At 38.9% G+C, this 18903-nt stretch overlaps 1 protein-coding gene across 1 annotated transcript in view; it reads right to left on the reverse strand.

The window, feature by feature from the left end:
• Positions 1-18903, reverse strand: part of TMEM185A (transmembrane protein 185A) — a 40989-nt gene that overhangs the window by 12769 nt on the left and 9317 nt on the right. Inside the window, exons 2-4 of the mRNA XM_016213934.2 lie at positions 7266-7442; positions 4926-5133; positions 145-228 (exon numbers count right to left, since the gene is read on the reverse strand). Coding sequence (XP_016069420.1) covers positions 145-228; positions 4926-5133; positions 7266-7442 — 469 coding nt within the window. The remainder of the gene's footprint in view (positions 1-144; positions 229-4925; positions 5134-7265; positions 7443-18903) is intronic.

Here is an 18903-nt window from a genome sequence, read left to right on the forward strand (position 1 = left end):
TACTCTAAACATCTCATTTCCCAGTGGATTATGGGTGATTATTATCTATTACCTATGCTTATCTGTCTTTTCCAAGTTTTCTACAATGAACACAAATTACTTTTATAATAAAAAGTTTACTTAAGAATTTAAAAAGTTACATACAAGCCAGGGCCAGTGGATGATCTTGTCCAGTCTTAAGGCAATGAATATAAACTGGAGAATGTTGACAGAACACAGGATTTCTAACTAAAAATAAAGAGAAGACTCAGTTAAACAAAGTATAAGTTGTATTCAATACTGCAATTATTTGGCTAACATACTAAAAGGCAATGCAAATTACAATATGGTAAAAGTTTTATTAAGTTACACTGGGACTGCCAGATTTTCAGCACAATAGGAGCAAAGTAGTGCTGTGCCAAGGAGAAACCTGCGCCTGGCTTCTTGCCTCAACCCCTCTGCTCAGTGGCTGCACTGCCCTTTATGCTCACCCAGGCAATGACCTTGTTTCCAGGCTTGCTGAGTACAGAGGCAATCTACAGGACTCCCTAAGCTTCCTTCCTGCTCCTATCCACAAACATCTCTATTCCTAACCATCCTTGTATTTCCTTCTTGTACCCAGGACTCAGCCCCGAATTCACCCCTTTCTTTCCGGCTCCTTGAGCACCTGTCACATCAAGACATCAATTATAAAGACTTTACTGCATCTTTAACCCTGCCTATTCCACTGATCTTTCCCAGAAACAAGTTTAACTCATTCCCATTACACACAAAAGAACCGAAGACCAAATGAGCTCACCCTTCCCTTGATCCAATATGCCCTCTTAGCTCTCGCTTTCTTTCTGTGACCATCAAGCTTTGTGACACATCATGGATACTTAAGCCCCATGGCCTCCCCTGCCATTCCAAGCTCTACACACTCTGATCCAGCATCCACCTCCATGACCACCCAGAAACTGCTTTCATCAAGGTCACCAATAACCTCTGCAGCATCAGACCACTTCAGTTCACATCTTATTGGTTGTCTCTGCAACATCTGATATTGCTGACCACCCCTTCCTCCTTCTAAGGTCTCAGTACACAGTCTTGCCCACCTCTTGGTACTCTGACAGTTCTTTTCAGCCTCCTTTTCCTCTCCTTAAATGATGATGCTTCCCAGAGCCTTAAACTTGGTCTTCCCTCCCCTCTAGAGACAGAGACACAAACACATTTTTCACTCACTTGCTCTGCCCTGGGGGAGAAGAAATGTCATCCACACCCCTGGTTTGCATTCGTTGGTTCTCTAATCTGTTTTCAATATAGCCTCCATGCTGTGGCATAGGCCCAGCTCTCCTCAAGGCACCTCGGATGAAGTCCCAAATCGAGTTCATTGTTCCCCATACCTCTACCTTTTTACCCTGTCCCACCCCTTTTGATAGCCTCCCATCTTGCTGTAAGGTACCACAGTGGTCTAATTACCCAAACCTTGATGCCAGAAAGCACCCTATATTCCTTTTTCCACATTCTCCTCTTCACTCACCACATCCTGTCTTCTCTCCCATCCAGACTATTCTTGAATCCCCTGCCTGCTTTCCATCCCAATTGCTATTGCTTAGTTAGGCCCTTCTCATCCCTAACCCACTAAAGTACTCCAATAGCCCTCTGACAAGCTTCCCAGCCTCTAGTCCTGAAGGCCCTCAAGTTCCCAATGCCCTCTAGACTGCCTGCCTTCTGCCTGCAGTGCTCACTGCTCTTCAATGGCTCACCAGTGCCTACAGAAGTAAAATCATATGAGGCCACTGGATCTGGGTCAGAGCTTCTCAAAAGTTCTCAGTTCATAGGGCATTTAGTGACTCAGAAATTCTTCTGTAGGCCTCTGGGCTAAAAAAAAGTACCTAATAGTTTCATTTAGTTAAGTAATTAGATCTAAACTTTGTATTTGTGTACTAAGTAGCCATAAAAAAACTCACATAAATCGAAAGAAAAATATTTTATTTCATTCTTAAATAAGCACAACTAATTGCCAAAGGGATAGGTGTACCTGCTGGGTACTAAATGATTTCTCAAGACATTTCCACCCTCGTTACCTGTTCTTCATACCAATTTTTGTACAGTACTACCTTCTCATCACAGAAACTGCCAACAATCCAGCTTCTTCTGTGACGTTATCAAAAGGAATGTAATGTGAATAATAAACCATAAACTACTTGGAGTTAGTAGTTCATATGGTGTCCCCACTGATAATCAGCTATCACTGGCTTTCTCTCAAAAATGTCCACTACCTCATGGTTCCCCTGTGAGTTCACTATGGAACCTGGGGTAACTCTGCACATGCTTTGAGGACTGAGGATCTGGCCCCTACTCAGCCCAACCCCTCTACACAGTTTCCCTTTTTCCCAACTGCCACAATGTCTTCCTTTCCACTTTATGCTCCAGGCACATACTTTTTCTTATGCTAAAATACATAAAACATAAAACTTGCCATCTTAACCATCTTTGCACAGTTCAGTGGTATTAAGTACATTCATATTGTTGTGCAAATACGACCACTGTTCATCTCCAAAAACTTTGTAACTTGCAAAACTGTACTCCAGTCATATTGGAACCACCACAGTTCACTCAACATGACATGCTTTCTCCTGCCTCTGCCTTTCTATGTGTTGTTATTCCCTCTGCCTGGAAAATAACATCTCCTCCTTTATATGCATAGGGTAATGCTGACCATCCCTGACTCCTCCTTCACATTTCTGTGTGAGCCTATCCCCAAATACCCCTTAGCAGACGTAAGTACTCCTTCTGGGACACAAGAACCAAGGGGGAGTTCAACTCCCCACATCGTATTTCTTCTTGTAGGTAGAAATGCCAAGAGTGTGACTATATGAATGACTGACTTTCTATAACTCTGCATTAGGAAAATACCGTTTCATGCTTAATGTGGTCCTAGCCCTCATATATGCTTTTACCAAAAAAATAAATAAAATAAAAATAAATGAAGCAACAAATTTTTAGTTTTCTTAAACCTCCTCCTCAGCCCCTATCTAACTTAGTACTTTTCAACCTGGGTGACAGCTGCTGCTTTGGGGAAGAGTTAGGCACATGCAGGGGCACTACTGGGTGTCACGAAGACTAGGGGGAGAGGTCCTGCAATATATAGGACAGTCCTGTTCAACAAAATATTTCCTATCCAGAAGGCCAACTGCATCCCCCATCCCCTACTGAGAAATGCTGAACCAAATAGGCAATATCTAGAATGTTTCAGCTCAATGATTTTGTTTAATGTAAACTTTTGCAAATGATTTTTAAAGCTTGGTTTTACTTTGTTTGCTCAGGTAAGCGTGCAAAGCAAGAGAAGCATAAAGTTGAAAGGTAGGATGACTAGGTAGGAATGGTGCTTTTAACTAATATAGGGAATACAGACTTGAATGAAGCTGGATATGAAGTCTGGAGCTAGAGGAGAAATCTGAGTTTAGAAATATGAATTTAGGAGGTGACAGCACATAAGCGGCAGTGGAAACAGGAAGCATACACACTATTTTCAGAGGAAGTATGCACAGTGAAGAGAGAAAATGCCCAAGATTAGAACCCTAAGAAACAGCAATGGAGCAGAAGACAGAGGTGGCAGAATGGTCAAAGGACCAGGGGCATCTGGAGATGCAGAGTGGCCGGTAGCCAGGAAAAAGTCAGAAAATGGCCCACTGGATTTGGCCAGAGGGTGCTCAGTGCCAGTTCAGGGTGTGCAGGAGCTGAGTAGAGAGCACAAGGTTAGAACAGCACTATTTCAGGGAGCCTTTTTGTGAATGGAAGGAAAAGGCACAACAGCCAGAGGACTGAGGGGGTTTTGGTGTCATTTTGTTTTCTCATTTAGATGAGAGAGACCAAAGCTACCAGAGAGAGAGTGTGGATAAATTCGGGAGCACATGCTTAGAGGAACAAGAGGGGGAGAAGGGCTGAAGCACAAACATGACTGGCCTGCCTCAGGAGGGAGGATGGACAGGCAGGGATGAGAGAGAACAGACAAAGGTCCTCCTGGGGAACAGGGGGCAGGGAGGGGCACCATGTAGAGATGGCCAGATAGCAGGTTGCAGGGGAGAAAGGAGGCTCTAACTCAGAGCTTCTCAACCTTGCTCAATTACTGTCCCTTCAGGAGTCTTTTTAGACATTTTTGTCTTAATCATACTCCGTCATGAAATTTTAATACCACTGGCAAGCAGCCAAAGGGGGCAGTGCAGAGAAGTGGCTGGATTGTTCAATCTTGGGAAAGTGAGGCAGAGAGTAAAAGTGGGCCTCAGGGGTACTCTGCCTCCACAGTCCACCCAGCACCAGAGGAATCACTCTCCCTGTTCAAGGTCAAGCTCTTCCTGGTGCTTAGGGTCCTGTTCCCTCTATTTCTCATAGGTCCTCACTCCATCACCCTCCCTCTCCATAGGTACCTTCTTCTCAAGGTTCACACACCCTAAGCAAGCCACTTTCCAGCTTCCTTCCAACCCAACTCCCATCTCCTTCTTCCACTTTTACCCATGAAACTCAAAACAGTTTCCATAGTGTCCAATTCTCCCCTGAACCAATCTGTATAGGGCTGCAAACCCACCGCTTCTGTGTGGTTCGGTGAACATGAACTGAAATGTGATCCAGGTCTTCCCCTGAATGAGCCAGGTCCTTAAAATAAATCTCCTTATATCTATACTTATATCTATATCTACACCTACATTTACATCTATCCTATTGATTCTGTTTCTCATGAGAATCTTGACTGAAACAGGTGGATAGGCAAAGATGTGAAGCTGGAACAAGGCTGATGGCCTGGTGAAAAAACAGTGTTTTAATTCAAGAAAGTGCAGTGTGATTATTTCCATGGTCTTTTGTTTCCCTATATACCTTGACCTAGAGTTAATGATCAATCTCTCCCTAACAAAGGGCAAAAGTCTACATTACAATAACTAATCATTCTTAAATATATGAAATCTTACCTCCAGTGACCTGTCATGTCGAAAGCCCCAAACACAAGCTGCAACAGACACTGGGGAAACAAAGAACAGTGGCATGAAGACCAGAAGCCAGAAATGGCTGCCTCGCTCGATCCTGTCACAGACCAGCACTTCAAACATCAACAGGAGTAAGTGGATGCCCACTGCAATTAGCATGGCTTTAAACTCCACACATGTTTCTCCTTCTGCTCTAAAAAAGGACAGAAAAAGAAAAACACCCTCAGTTCAGAGTCTCCATAATAAGCAAGCAGTCCAGGGAAAATACCAACTTACGTTGATAATGTGAGTCATGTTTGTAAATTTGACAAAAAGCAAAGGAAATATCAGGCAGAAAGCTAACTTAAACTTAATATTTAATAGGTGATCTTTCAAACACAGAAGAACTACTACATGACAAGAAGCAAACATTACAACCAAATCAGACTTAAAGTTTTAACTATATAGGGATAGTCCTAGAAGTAATAGCAGTTATTATTTCTCCGATAGTGTACAAAACACCTGTTCATAACTTTAAATTAAACTACTTCCAAGATTATTCAAGCTGATTGTTTCTATTGCTAAAAACTGACAAATATCCCTTAAATCTTATGATCCTCATTTCTTAACAAATTAAAAACCATGTAAACCACATTTCATGCAATGTTATAAAACAACTCTAGCTTTATTAACAAGTGTGGGTTATATTTCAAGAAAATACAGTAACTATGGTTAGGTGATATTTTAAAATGCAAGTAAAAAGTATTAATGCCTTTTTTCCCCTTTCTATTTCATTAGGATGAATTAACACTTGCAGATGAAAGAGAGAAGAGGAAAAGAGCTAAAACTGTTCTTCAACAAAATCAGTTTAATTAGCTGTCTACATATCATGCATGAACTTACCAGATGAACAATAGAAAAAGAATAAGGCCACTAATCAGGAAAATGCTTCATAATATATTTGGAAGGCCTACAATGTTTCATTCAAAATATGGATGAACATTTATGGTGTGTCTTGATGATGATAAATACAACTGAGTTTAGGACATAGAGAAAATAAGGTCAGTGGTTATTTCTGTAAGACTCAACAACGTTTCCTTGGCTACTGTTGGCACTAGAACAACCACAACTGTATACTCAGTACATTAAACTACACACATACAGGTTCCTTTCCTTGTTCTAAGAATCTTAAATTGAACGAAGACAGAAAAGTTCAAATACCTTCTAAATATCAATTAGCGGAACCCAACACATTCAGTGATTTAACTTTTTCATTTTTGGAGTAGTAAATGTTAGATATCTGAAAGTAGCTCATTAAAAAAGATTTGTAGCCACACAGATAATCTGAAAAAAAAAAATCTAATAACTTTAAAGCAACTACACATGAGTGTCCCCCATCTTCCAAAGTTCTTTGTATGGCTATTTTAAAGTTCTTAGACATGTATGTGGTAATGTGTTTTACACAATCTAAATATTATTTTAATGTAAATAACCAAGAATTAAACAAGCTGAGGTGTGACACTGTCTACACTTTTCTCACAGGAGCAGCTGCATGTGTTCCTCTTTTTTGCCCCCATCTGCCTAATGGCATTCCATCACTTCCCACCATCCAGGTGAAGTTCAGAATAGCTCCCCTCTCATTTCTCCTTTTCATCCTTTCTGAAGTTCCAGTCTCTGAAAGGGAGAAAAGAGAGATTTTCACAGGCCTCAGCAGCTCCAGATTACACACTGGAGTGAGTCAATTCCAGGCACTTGGACTAGCTGAGCCATCCCATAAGAAAGGCACAGAGGAACTGAAGGTAAAGGTCACAGTCTGCCCAACTCCCAAAGGCTCTGCTCTCCTGCACAGCCTCTGGACCTCATCTCTCCCCATTTCAGGGATTCACTGTTTCCTTGCCAAGCTACTTCTCCCATACTGATAACAATCTTAAGTCCCTGAACAAGGAGAGCCCCAGTTGCAGGACTGAACTGGAGAAGGATATATTCCTGATGATCAGAGCTAGAACTTTGGTCTGTAGAACTGCTCCTACAAATATGGTGGTTTCATACTTCCTAGTCTAGCATGGCTATAACACTTATATATTTGGCATGAAGTTTAGATTACATAGACTTTTGTGGCCTGGCTAGGAAATGAATCACCCCAAATAACACTGCTTTTGCAAGAAAAATGCATGTTGAACACCTAATTTTTAATATCTTGGACTAGAACTCAATTTGCCTATATAATAATTCTAATAAAACCCTGGATAAGTAGAGGAGAAAAAAATTCTTTACTTTATTCAAAGTGAAAAACAAGACATTGATCTCTTGGGATAGAGACCAATGGGTTTTATAAAGCAGTATTACCGATACTGGGGATTTCGTGCCCAGATTCCAGTTCCAATGGAGGCTCCAACAATGACCATTAACTTCCACAGCCATATTGGTGCAAAGACAGCCCAGTAACTCCACTGAATGATGCCATCCAGACGAAGAGCCAGCAGCACAGAGAATAGCAGCAGACAGGCATAGATGAGGAATTTACTAGGAGAAAAGTAAAATGATTAAATAGGATTCACATTTACAAATATGTGATACTGAAATGGGGAGTAATAACAGCAGTATTTTTCAGCACATGAAAAGAACCACTAATTCAACAATCATTTATTGAAAAGTTCTATGTAGAAGACATACTGTGTTAGGGGATAAGAGAAACATAAAGAAGACTAAAATCAGGTCCCTGCTTTCCAGGGCTTCCTGTAGGAGGGAGTCCACAGAGAAACATATAATTGTAATACAGCATGACATGTACCATAATGGTGCTATGGAGGAGGGTGTGATGGGAGCCCACAAGAGAAAATATGGGGCACTGGGAAGCAGAGGTGATGACCCTGGAACTGGTTCCAGAGGATACTTAGAAAGCTGCCAGGCAGGAAAGAATGTGAGATGAGGAAGCATTCCAAGCAGAAGGAACTGGCCATACCAAGACATGGAGACTGGAAAAGGTTGACATATTCAGGAATGGTCAAGTTCTGTCACTGACTAATTATTTGATTTGATTTTTAAAAAGGCTACTATCTGTCATGTTCATATATGCTAGCATTTTAGTACATGTATTATACTTTTCTCGACTGAATACATTCTCTCTCTCCACACACACACACACACACACACACACACACACACACACACACACAAGGAACTTTCTGAAAAGTATATCCATAAAATATTAATTAGAAATTACATTGTTGAGGACTTCTACTTCTATTTTTTTTTTTTTAATGTAATAAGAGGAATGGGGTTTTCCTTCCCACCTTAAACAAGAAACTAGGCAAAACATATGAAACAACAGTTTTCAGATCTGGACAACAGGCAGTGAAGGACCGTTATGGCAGAAGGAAAAAAAGAAAACAAAGAAAGTAAACTCTATTATTGTCCTAGCTTACTGCCTAGAGGCAGTTTCCAGGCTGTAGCAAGAAAGTGGTAATTAAAACCCATCCTATTGGCAATTACATTAAATGTAAATGATGTAAATACTAATTAAAAGTCAAAGATTGTCAGATTGGCTTTATCAAGCAAGACAACAGTATGCTATCAATAAGAAACCCACTTTATCTATGTATAAAGTCACAGATAGAATAAAAGTAAAAGGACAGAAAAAATTATACAAAGCAAACACTAACCAAAAGATAGAGTGATGGCATTAATATCTGTTTTAGTCTTCTATTGATACCACAAACTTAGAAGCTTAAAATAATACAAATTTATTATCTCACAGTTGTGTATGTCAGAAGTCCAGACAGACTTAGTTGGTTGCTCTGCTCTGAGTCTCATAAGGCTGAGATCAAGATGTCAGTTAGGCCCTGGCAGGTATGCAAGATGGTTAGAGTATCAGCCCGAGCACCAAAGGGTTGCAAGTTCGATTGCCAGCCAAGGGCAAGTACCTGGGTTGCAGGTTCGATCCCTGGCCACAGTTGGGGCACGTGCGGGAGGCAACCAATGTGTCTCTCACATCAACGTTTCTCTTTCACCTCATCCCTCTCCTTCCTCCTTCCTACCCTCTCTAAAAATGAATGGAAAAAAAAAATCCTCGGGTGAGGATTAACAACAGAAAGATGTCAGTTGGCTGGGCTCTTATCAGGGGACTCTGGAAAGGATTTCCTTCATTTGGACGGTTGGCAATCTGGTTTCTTGTGGTTGTAGTACTGAGATCCCAAGTTCTTTGCTGGCTGTCAGGTGGGGGCCACCCTTAGATCCTAGAGGTCTCTCTCTCTCTGATCTCTGCACATAGGCCTTTACATCTTAAAATCAGCAACAAAATATCAAATCTTTCTCATGCTTGGAATTCTTCTGACATTTCCTTCTGTCATATTGCTCCTGCTTCTTGAGAATGTTCTTTGCTTTTAAGAGCTCATATGAATAGATTGAGTCCACCTGAATAATCCATGATACTATTCCTATCATAAAGTCTGTAACTGTGGTAGGCAGAGAATTTTAAAAATGTTCCCCAAGATTCCTGTCTCTGATTATTCAATCAAACACAAATCTAGTTACTACCATGAAATAACTCTGCAGATGGAATTATGGTTACTAATCAGCTCACCTTAAAATAGGGAGATTATTCCAGATTATCCAGGTGGGTCCAATGTAATTATATGTGTACTTAAGAGCATAAGGCTGCATATAAGTCAGAGAGATGTGGCAGAAGAGGAGAGATGAGGCAGAAGGTGAAGCCAAAGATTTCAAACGTGAGAAGGACTTGACTTGCCTTGGCTAGCTTTGAAGTCAGAGGAAGGGATCCATAAACCAAGGAATGCAGGCAGACTCTAGAAGCTGAGAATGATTTCTGGTTGACAGTTACCAAGGAAATAGGATCCTAAGCCCTACAACAGCAAGGAACTAAATTCTGACAACAACTTGAATAAGTCCAGAAACAGATCAATCCCCAGAGACTCCAGAAAGGAATACAGTAAATTCTCAGTTAATGTTGATATGTTCTGTGACTTTAAGCAAAAAGACATAAAACAAAACCAATTTTACCATAGGCTAATTGATATAAACAAGAGTTAAGTTCTTATGGCATCTCATCAATATTATAATGAAATGATGTTATTCAAGGACCTGCTGTACAGCCCTTCCAACACCTTGATTTCGACCTTGTAAGACTCTAAGCAGAAGACCTGAGCCATGCTATACTGTACTTCTGACTACAGAACTGTGAGATAATAAGTTTGTGTACTTTTAAGACACTAGATCTGTGGTAAATTGTTCTAGAAACTAATACTGTAAAATTAAATACATCTGCAAAGTTCCCTTTACCATGTAACATAACATATTCACAGGTTCTAAGGCTTAGGGCCTAGATATCTTTGGGGGGACATTTTGCCTACCACAATATAAGACAAGGTATATTTTCGAACTAGGAAAATTACCAGAGACAACTGGGGCAGTTCATAATGATAAAAAGGTCAATTTGTCAAAGAGGACCCAACAACTGTAAATATTTATATACCTAATAACAAAACTTCAAAATACATGTATAAAATATTAATATTTAAAATATTAAGGAGAAATAGAAAAATCCACAATTATTGGAAATTAATACTTCTCTCTCAGTAACAGATAGAACACACAGACAATTATTAAGGCTATACAAGATGGTAATAACACTATCAACCAACATGCCCTAATCAATATTGATAAAGCATTCCTACCAATACCAACAGAATACAAATTCCTTTCAAGTATACATGGAATATTCACCAAGACAGACTGAATTCTGGGCTATAAAACAAGCCTCTATAAAGTTAAAAGGATTGAAATCATACAAAGTAAATATCTAAATACAATGAAATTAAACTAAAAATTAAAAAAAGACATATGGAAAATTCTCATAAAACTTGTAAATTATACAACCCTCTTCTAATAATTCATAGGTGGAAGAAAAAACACACAAGGAAAACCCAAAAAATTCTGGACTAAATGAAAGTGAAAATACAATATACCAAAATTTGTAAGATGCAGATAAAACAATATTAAAGAAAATGTATAGCATCAAATGCTTACATTAGAAAAGACCTCAAGTCAATGATCTAAGATTCACTTTAAGAAACTAGGAAGAAAAGGCAATTTCAAAGAAGTAAACAGAAGGAAGGAAATTATAAATATAAGCACAGAAATCAATAAAATATAGTAGGAAGGCATTAGAGAAAAATCAATGAAACTAAAAGCCGGGTCTTTTAAAAGATCAAGAAAATTGGTAAACCTATAGCCAGAATGATCAAGAAAAGATAGTAGGCACAAATTACCAATATCATTGATGAAAGCAAACATTACAGAGATTAGAAGGGGATATTATGAACAAGTTTATAAAGTAAATTTCTTGAAAAAAGACATTATCAAAGTTCACACAAGAAGAAATAGATGTTTTCATATCCCTATAGCTATTAAAGAAATTAAAATTATAATTAAAATCATTTTAATAAAGAAAATGTCAGGCTCTGATAAAATCTACCAAACACATAAGGAAGAAATAGCATAATTTTTTCACTAACTCTTGCAAAAAATAGATGAGGGGGAAACATTTCACAATTTATTTCATGAAGCCAGCATAACTCTGACACCAAAATCTGACCAAGACAGAAAACTATAAGCCAGTATCCTTCATGAACATAGATGTAAAAACCCTTTAAAATTTAGCAAATTGAATTCAGCAATATATAAAAAAAAAGATGTTACATTATGATCAAGTATGGTTTTAGCCAAGATTGCAACCTTGGCTTAACATTTGAGATCAATTAATAAAATTCACAGTATTAACAGAATGAAAAGGAAAAAAACCAACATATGATTATCTCAATAGCTCTAGAAAAAGCACTTGACATAATTCACTACACATTCAAGTTAAAAGCTCTAAACAAATTAGGAATAGAAGGGTATCTATTAAAAAACCCCCACAGCTATAATGCTTAATAGTGAAAGACTTAATACTTCCTCCCCTAAGACTGTAAACAAGGCAAGTGTGTCCACTTCAATAGACCTATTCAACACTGTACTGGAGGTCCTAGCCACAATGATAGCATAATAAAAAGAAATAAAAGGAATAAATATTTGAAAGGAAGGAGTAAATTTGTTATTTGTAGACAATATGACTGTGTATGCAGAAAATCTCAAATCATCTACCAAATCAGCTACTAAATCTAATAAGTGAATTAGGCAAAGTTGCAGAGTACAGAGTAAATGTACCAAAAATATTATTGCATTTTTATATGCTAGCAATGAAACACTGAAATACCAAAAAATTTTAAACTATCATTTACTGCAACTTTCCTAAAAATCTAAAACTATTCTAAAAATAAAAGTTTATGAAAATACTACCATTTACAACAACATCAAAATATCAAATACTAATAGATAAATGTAACAAAATATGTGCAAGACTTGTACACTGAAACCTACCAAACACTACCAAGAAAAATTAAAGATCTAAATAAATGGAAAGATATACCATGTTTATAGGTTTAAAAATTCATCACTGTTAAGATTTACAACTTCTGTGTATTAGTTTCTTATGGTTGTATAACAAATTACCACCATTCTGGTGGCTCAGAACAACACATTTATTCTCTTATAGTTTGGGGGTCCAAAATGGGTTTCACTCAGTTATAACTAAGGTGTTAGCAGGGCCCTGATTCCTCCAGAGACTAGGGGAGAATAAATTATTTGCTTTTTTCCAGTTTCTAGAGCTGCATTCCTTGCACTCCTTCAGCCCCTTCATCCATTATCAAAACCAGCAGTGCAGCATCTTCAAAGCTTCCATCACATTGCCTTCTCTTTTTAATATCTCCTTCTGCCTCTTTCTTATATGAAAACCTATGACTGCATTTAGGGTCCACCTGCATAATACAGGATACTGTTCCATTAAAATATCTTTAATTTAATTACATCTTTTGGCATATAAGGTAATTAACACCTTTTGCCATAGAAGGTAATATGCACAGGTTTCATGGACTACGAAGTGGGTATTTTTGAGGGCCAAATTATTCTAAAGAGTCAGTGCAATTCCAATGAAAATTCCAGCAGCCTCTTCTTTAGAAACTGGCATAGTGATTCTAAAAGTTACATGAAAATGCAAAGGACTTAGAATGGGCAAAACAATTGTAAGAAAGAACAAAGTTGGAGAACCTATACTACATGCTTTCAAGGCTTACTCTAAAGCTACAATAATCAAGACAATGGGTATTAAAATCAGGAGCAACACAGAGAACAGAATAGAGTCCAAAACAGACCCATATATACATGGTCAGTTAACTTCTGTCAAAGGTACCAAGGCAACTCAATGGAAAAAAAAATTATGTTTTAACAAATAGTGCTGAAACAACTGGATAGATGGGAAAAATACACCTAGACCCTTAACCTCACAGCATATAAAAATTTTATATGAAATGGATCACAGACCTAAATGTAATCACAAAAACTACAAAATGTCTAGAAAACATAGGGGGGGAAATAATTGCCACCTAGGATTAGGCAAAGATTTATCAGGTGGGATACAAAATTGGACTTCTTCAAAATTAAAAACTCTTACTCTCCAAAAGACACAATTTAAAAAATGAAAAACCAAACCACAAACTGGGAGAACATATTCTAAAAACATATATTTGACAGGGTACCCACATCCAGCATACATAAAGAGCTTTTACAATTAAAAACTTTTTTGATTAAAAATAGCAGAGGAGGAGGGAAGATGGCAGAACTGTGAGAAGAAGCAGAGTGCCCCTGTTCCCAGCTACAGACTCGATTTATTCGTAAAATACTAGGTAATCAGCTTGGAAAAACCAGAGACATATACCTGAGTGACATATTGCGAGTAGGGAGCACTGAAGAAACATCATAGAGTCTGGTAAGAGAGGGGGGGCATAGAAAGGGGGAGTCCCTCCTGAAGCCTGTGCTGGACTCTGAGACCCCAAGGCTTAGAGGCTGCAAAGCTCCCTCCCCTTGAGAGTGTGGACTGGCATCCAAAAGTGGGATCTCAAACTCAGAGCAGAGGAGACGGGAAGCAGTGCCCTGCAGGGAGGGCAGAGGGACCCAGGGGAACAGTGTGCCTGCTAGGAGGGAACAGTGCCCTCCTAGTGAAACAAAGCTTCTAATAGTGGCCCCGACCAGCTTCTTATACTCAGGGTGCTGACCATAGGAAAGGCAGTCCAAAAGTGTGTGGCACCCGAGTATTAAGGGACCAGAGGTCTGCACTGAGCGGCCACATACAAGGACTTTCTGCCTTCCTGTAAGGCACTGTGTTGAGCACCAGAAAGCATTTAAGCAGTGTGGGGTGGGAAAGGGGAAGAGAGGCCTCCTGCCCTGAGCTCCCAGTGGGGAGATTCTGGGATTTTTGACCAGCCCTGAGGGGTGCCCTGGTGGCACATGTGGAGCTGCCCCAGCTTTATAGAGATCAGCAGAGCAGGGGAGCAGTGTGGAGCCAACTTTGTGTCCCCTCTTGCTGGGTGCCTTGATGTGGGGGCGATAGGACCTTGCAGGGCTGATTCTCTACTTGTGTGTTGCTTTGTGCATTTTTGAGTTTTTGATCCCTGAACTGGCTCCCACCCTCCTGGCTTGTATTGGGCGGACAGATCAGCGGAAGCTGGGATTTAGGTCTGCATAGTAGACTGTTTGAGGGGCGTGCCTGGTGCAACCGGCCAACCAGATCTGGGAAGGGAGGGGCAGATATTCCTGCCTCTCCTGCAGCCTAGGAGCACTACCCCCAACAGGAAAGGGGCTGGTTCAGCTCACTGAAGCCCCAGATATCCCCCTCTGGGCACAGTCTTGAGGGGGAAGGGAGAACAGCTAAAAAGGAGGACACTACAAGAATAAGACACTAAGGGACAGTTGTTTGGGAACTGGAAGAAAAACTGAAAACCTCTGCTGGGGGATGGGCAGGCAAAGGGTCATTGGAATGTTTTTTAATTTAACCTACTGAGCCCAGACTGCTGAAACTACTCATACAGAAAAGGGAACAGACTGAAGTCAATCTGAAACTGCAGCAGGCTAGTGTATGGGGAACTAGAATTGGAGCATAGGGTAGAGACTGAGGAGTCGGCTGTGGAGCAGAGACTAACACCCTCACAGTGAGTGCTTGACAGTGAAACCGCTAAGTAAGGGGAGTGATATCCCGAACTACAGTAGCCATCCTGCACCCTAAAGACTCTACAGAAGACTTTGGAGTAAGACCAGGCAACTACAAGGTTGCAAAATAGCTGACAAAAGGAGTGGTCCACAGAGAGCCTCAGATCAACCAACTACCTAAGGTCACTAGAGCAAAACCTAGACAGCTCCTGTACTGGCTGATACACAAGTACCTTCCAGGAGAACTGAAATCAGCATACAAAACAGTGAGCCTCAGACAACATAAGCTTCCAGAAGAAACTCACCTGATTAACTTCCCCCCACCCCTAGGAAAGAGAGAAAGGGAAACTCCCCCTTTTTTTTTCTTTTTAAATTTTAGAATTTTTTTTAATTAAAATTTTTTTTTAAATATTATTATTATTTAAAAATTTTGTTTGGCTTAGCTTGTTTTTTTATTGTTTCTTTGTTTTGTTTATTTGCTTTGTTTTGTTTTATCTTTACTTCTACTATCAAGATTTTCTTGATATTCCCTGCTTAATTGCTGGGACTTTATCATTATAACCAAGAAGTTTACTGCTTTTCCCTATAGTTTCACCCATATATCTTATTTGACTCCCTTTACTGCCCTGGCTTTCTCTCTCTCTCTCTCTCTCTCTTTCTCTCTCTCTCTCTCTCCTCTCAATCCATTGGCATAACTTTTTTTCCTCTTCTTTTCTTTCTTTTGTTTTTCTCCTTTCTGTCTTTTTTTCTTCTTGTTTATTAGTTTTTGTTATTCTCTTTATTGTATTTTTATTTTTTTCATTTTCAACTATTATCCTATTCCTATTCTCTCCCTTAAATTTTTACTTGCCCTTCTTTCAGAATCTTTTCTCTGCCCTTTTTATCTCTAAGTAGCTTCTTTATTTTTATATTTTAGTTTGGTTTACTGTTATTATTTTCTAAATTTTTGTGACTATTAACAAAAATATACTTTTCTCTCTAGACCTTTACTTTTCTTTCTCCTTTTTTTAACTTTTTTTTTCCTTTAGAATTTGTGTTCTCCCTTCACTCTCCCAGTTCTATTTTCACCTGGGTTGTTTTCATTGTGATTGCCAAGATATTTTGTAAGATACACCTTGTTTACTGGAAGTTTAGTTGTGTATTGTGCTGCTTTGCCAGCACCCGTACAACAGTTTACACGACGAGGCTGAGACACAGCCAACCTGAGAGGAGAATCCTCCCAAGGACTGGTCAACAACAATCTAGATGAAATCACAACAGGAGAGCCCAAAGAACCCACAAAAGGGACACCTCTAGAGCAAAGAGCTCAGAAGTATAAGGAAAACACAACTCTGGGCTCCACTGAACTCAAACTACAGAATTCCTCCCCATAAAACTGGGAGTCAGCAAACATATCTAATATATAGATACAAGCAATAAAAGGCACCAAAATGGGGAGACAAAAAAAACCCAAATTAAAGAAAAGGAAAATTGAGAGGAAAAGACTTCAATGAGATGGAGTTAAACAAGTTATCAGAAATAGAGTTCAGAGTAACGATTATAAAGATCCTCAAGGAAATTAATGAGAACAACAGGGACTTGAGGGTAAGGTGAAGGAACTTAGTGAAAATATGAAAATAGACATAGATATCATAAACAAGATTCAGGCAGAAATAAAGAATACTATATCTGAGATCAAGAATATACTGGAAGAAATGAAAAGCAGACTCAATGAAGCAGAGGATAGAATAAGTACTTAGAAGACAAGGTAGAAAAAAATCACTCAATCAGAGCAACAAAGAGAAAAAACACTTCAAAAGCATGAGGACAGTCTAAGGGAGCTTTGGGACAATGTGAAGTGAAACATTTGCATTATAGAAATGCCAGAGGGGGAGGAAAGAGAGCAAGGGATAGAGAACTTGGTGGAGGAAATTATGACAGAAAACTTCCCTATGCTGCTGAGGGAGAAAGCCACACAAGTTCAGAAAGCACAGAGGGTTCCAAACAAGAGGGACCCAAAAAGACTCTCTCCAAGACACATCATAATTAAAATGGCAAATGTCAAGGACAAAGAGAGAATATTAAGGGCTGCAGGAGAGAGACAAGCAGTAACCTACAAGGGAATCCCCATAAGGTTGACATCGGATCTCTCAACAGAAACTCTTCAGGCCAGAAAGGAGTGGCATGAAGTTCTCAAAGTAATGAAAAGCAAGAACCTGCAACCAAAATTGTATTATCCAGCAAGGCTATCATTTAAAATTGAAAGTGAAAGAAAAAGCCTCCCAGACATAAAAAGGCTAAAGGAGTTCAGTACCACCCTACCAGCATTGCAAGAAAGGCTAAAAGGACTGCTCTAAGAAAAGGAAGGAAAGTGAGAGAAAGGTACACCAGCATAAAGGGGAAGAAAGGCATTAAATAAGTATCTATCAATAGTAACCTTAAATGTAAATGGAATAAATGGTCCAATCAAAAGAAATAGAGTAGCTGAATGGATAAGAAAACAGGACCCAGATATCTGCTATTTACAAGAGAACAGCTTGAGAGTGAAAGACTCACACAGGCTAAAAGAGAAGGGATGGAATAAAATATTCCATACAAACGGAAAAGAAAAAAAGGTGGAGTAGCAATATTTATTTCTGACAAAATAGACTTCAAAATAAAGACCATAACAAGAGACAAAGATGGTCACTACATAATCCAACTGGAGGAAATAGCCCTTATAAACATATATGAACCTAATATAGGAGCAACTAAATACATAAAAAATTTCTTGATGGAATTTAAGGGGGAGATTGGCAACACAATCATAGCAGGGGACGTTAACACCCCACTGTCAGCCTTGGACAGATCATCAAGACAAAAAGTTAACAGGGAAATACAGACCTTAAATGACTCACTAGACCTAATGGATTTAATTGAAATTTACAGAACATTTCATCCCAAAGCAGCAGAATACACATTCTTCTCAAGTGCACATGGAACATCCTCAAAAAAAGACCACATGTTAGGGCACAAGGCAAGTCTCTACAAATTCAAGGGGACTGAAATCATATCAAGCATTTTCTCAGGTCACAATGTCATAAAACTAGAAATCAACCATTATAAAAAACTAAAAAATATTCAAACACACAGAGGCTAAAGAGCATGTTATTAAACAATGAATGGGTTACCAACAAGATCAAGGAAGAAATCAAACACATCCTGGAAAATAACGAAAAGAACAGACAACAACCCAAAATCTACGGGACACAGGGAAAGCAGTCCTGAGAGAGAGTTCTTAGCATTACAGGCCTAGCTCAAGAAACAAGAAAAAACTCTAATGAACCATCTAACACAAGAACTAAAAGAACTAGAACTAGAACAGCAAGAAAAGCCCCAAGGAAGTAGAAGGAAATATTAAAGATCAGAGCAAAAATTAATGATATAGAGACTAAAAAAAAACCATACAAAAAATCAATGATACCAAGAGATGGTTCTTTGAAAAAATAAATAAGATTGATGTACCTTTAGCCAGACTCAGTAAGAAACAAAGAGAGAAGACACAAATAAATAAAATCAGAAAAAAGAGGCGATATAACAACAGACTGAACAGAAATACAAAGGATTGTAAGAAAATACTACGAGCAACTATATGCCAACAAACTGGACAATATGGATGAAATGGACAAATTCCTAGAAGCATACAATCTTCCAAAGCTGAATCAGGAAGAGGAAGAAAACCTGAATAGGCCAATAACAAGTAATGAAATTGAAGCAGTAATCAAAAACTCCCAGAAAATAGAAGTCCTGGACCAGATGGATTTACTGGCAACGTTTACCAAACATTCAAAGGAGAATTAACACATATTACTAAAACTATTTCAGAAAATTCAAGAGGAGGGAAAACTCCCAAACTCTTTTTATGAGG

This window comes from Miniopterus natalensis, chromosome X, assembly GCF_054644295.1.
Source record: "Miniopterus natalensis isolate mMinNat1 chromosome X, mMinNat1.hap1, whole genome shotgun sequence".
Classification (NCBI taxonomy): domain Eukaryota; kingdom Metazoa; phylum Chordata; class Mammalia; order Chiroptera; family Miniopteridae; genus Miniopterus; species Miniopterus natalensis.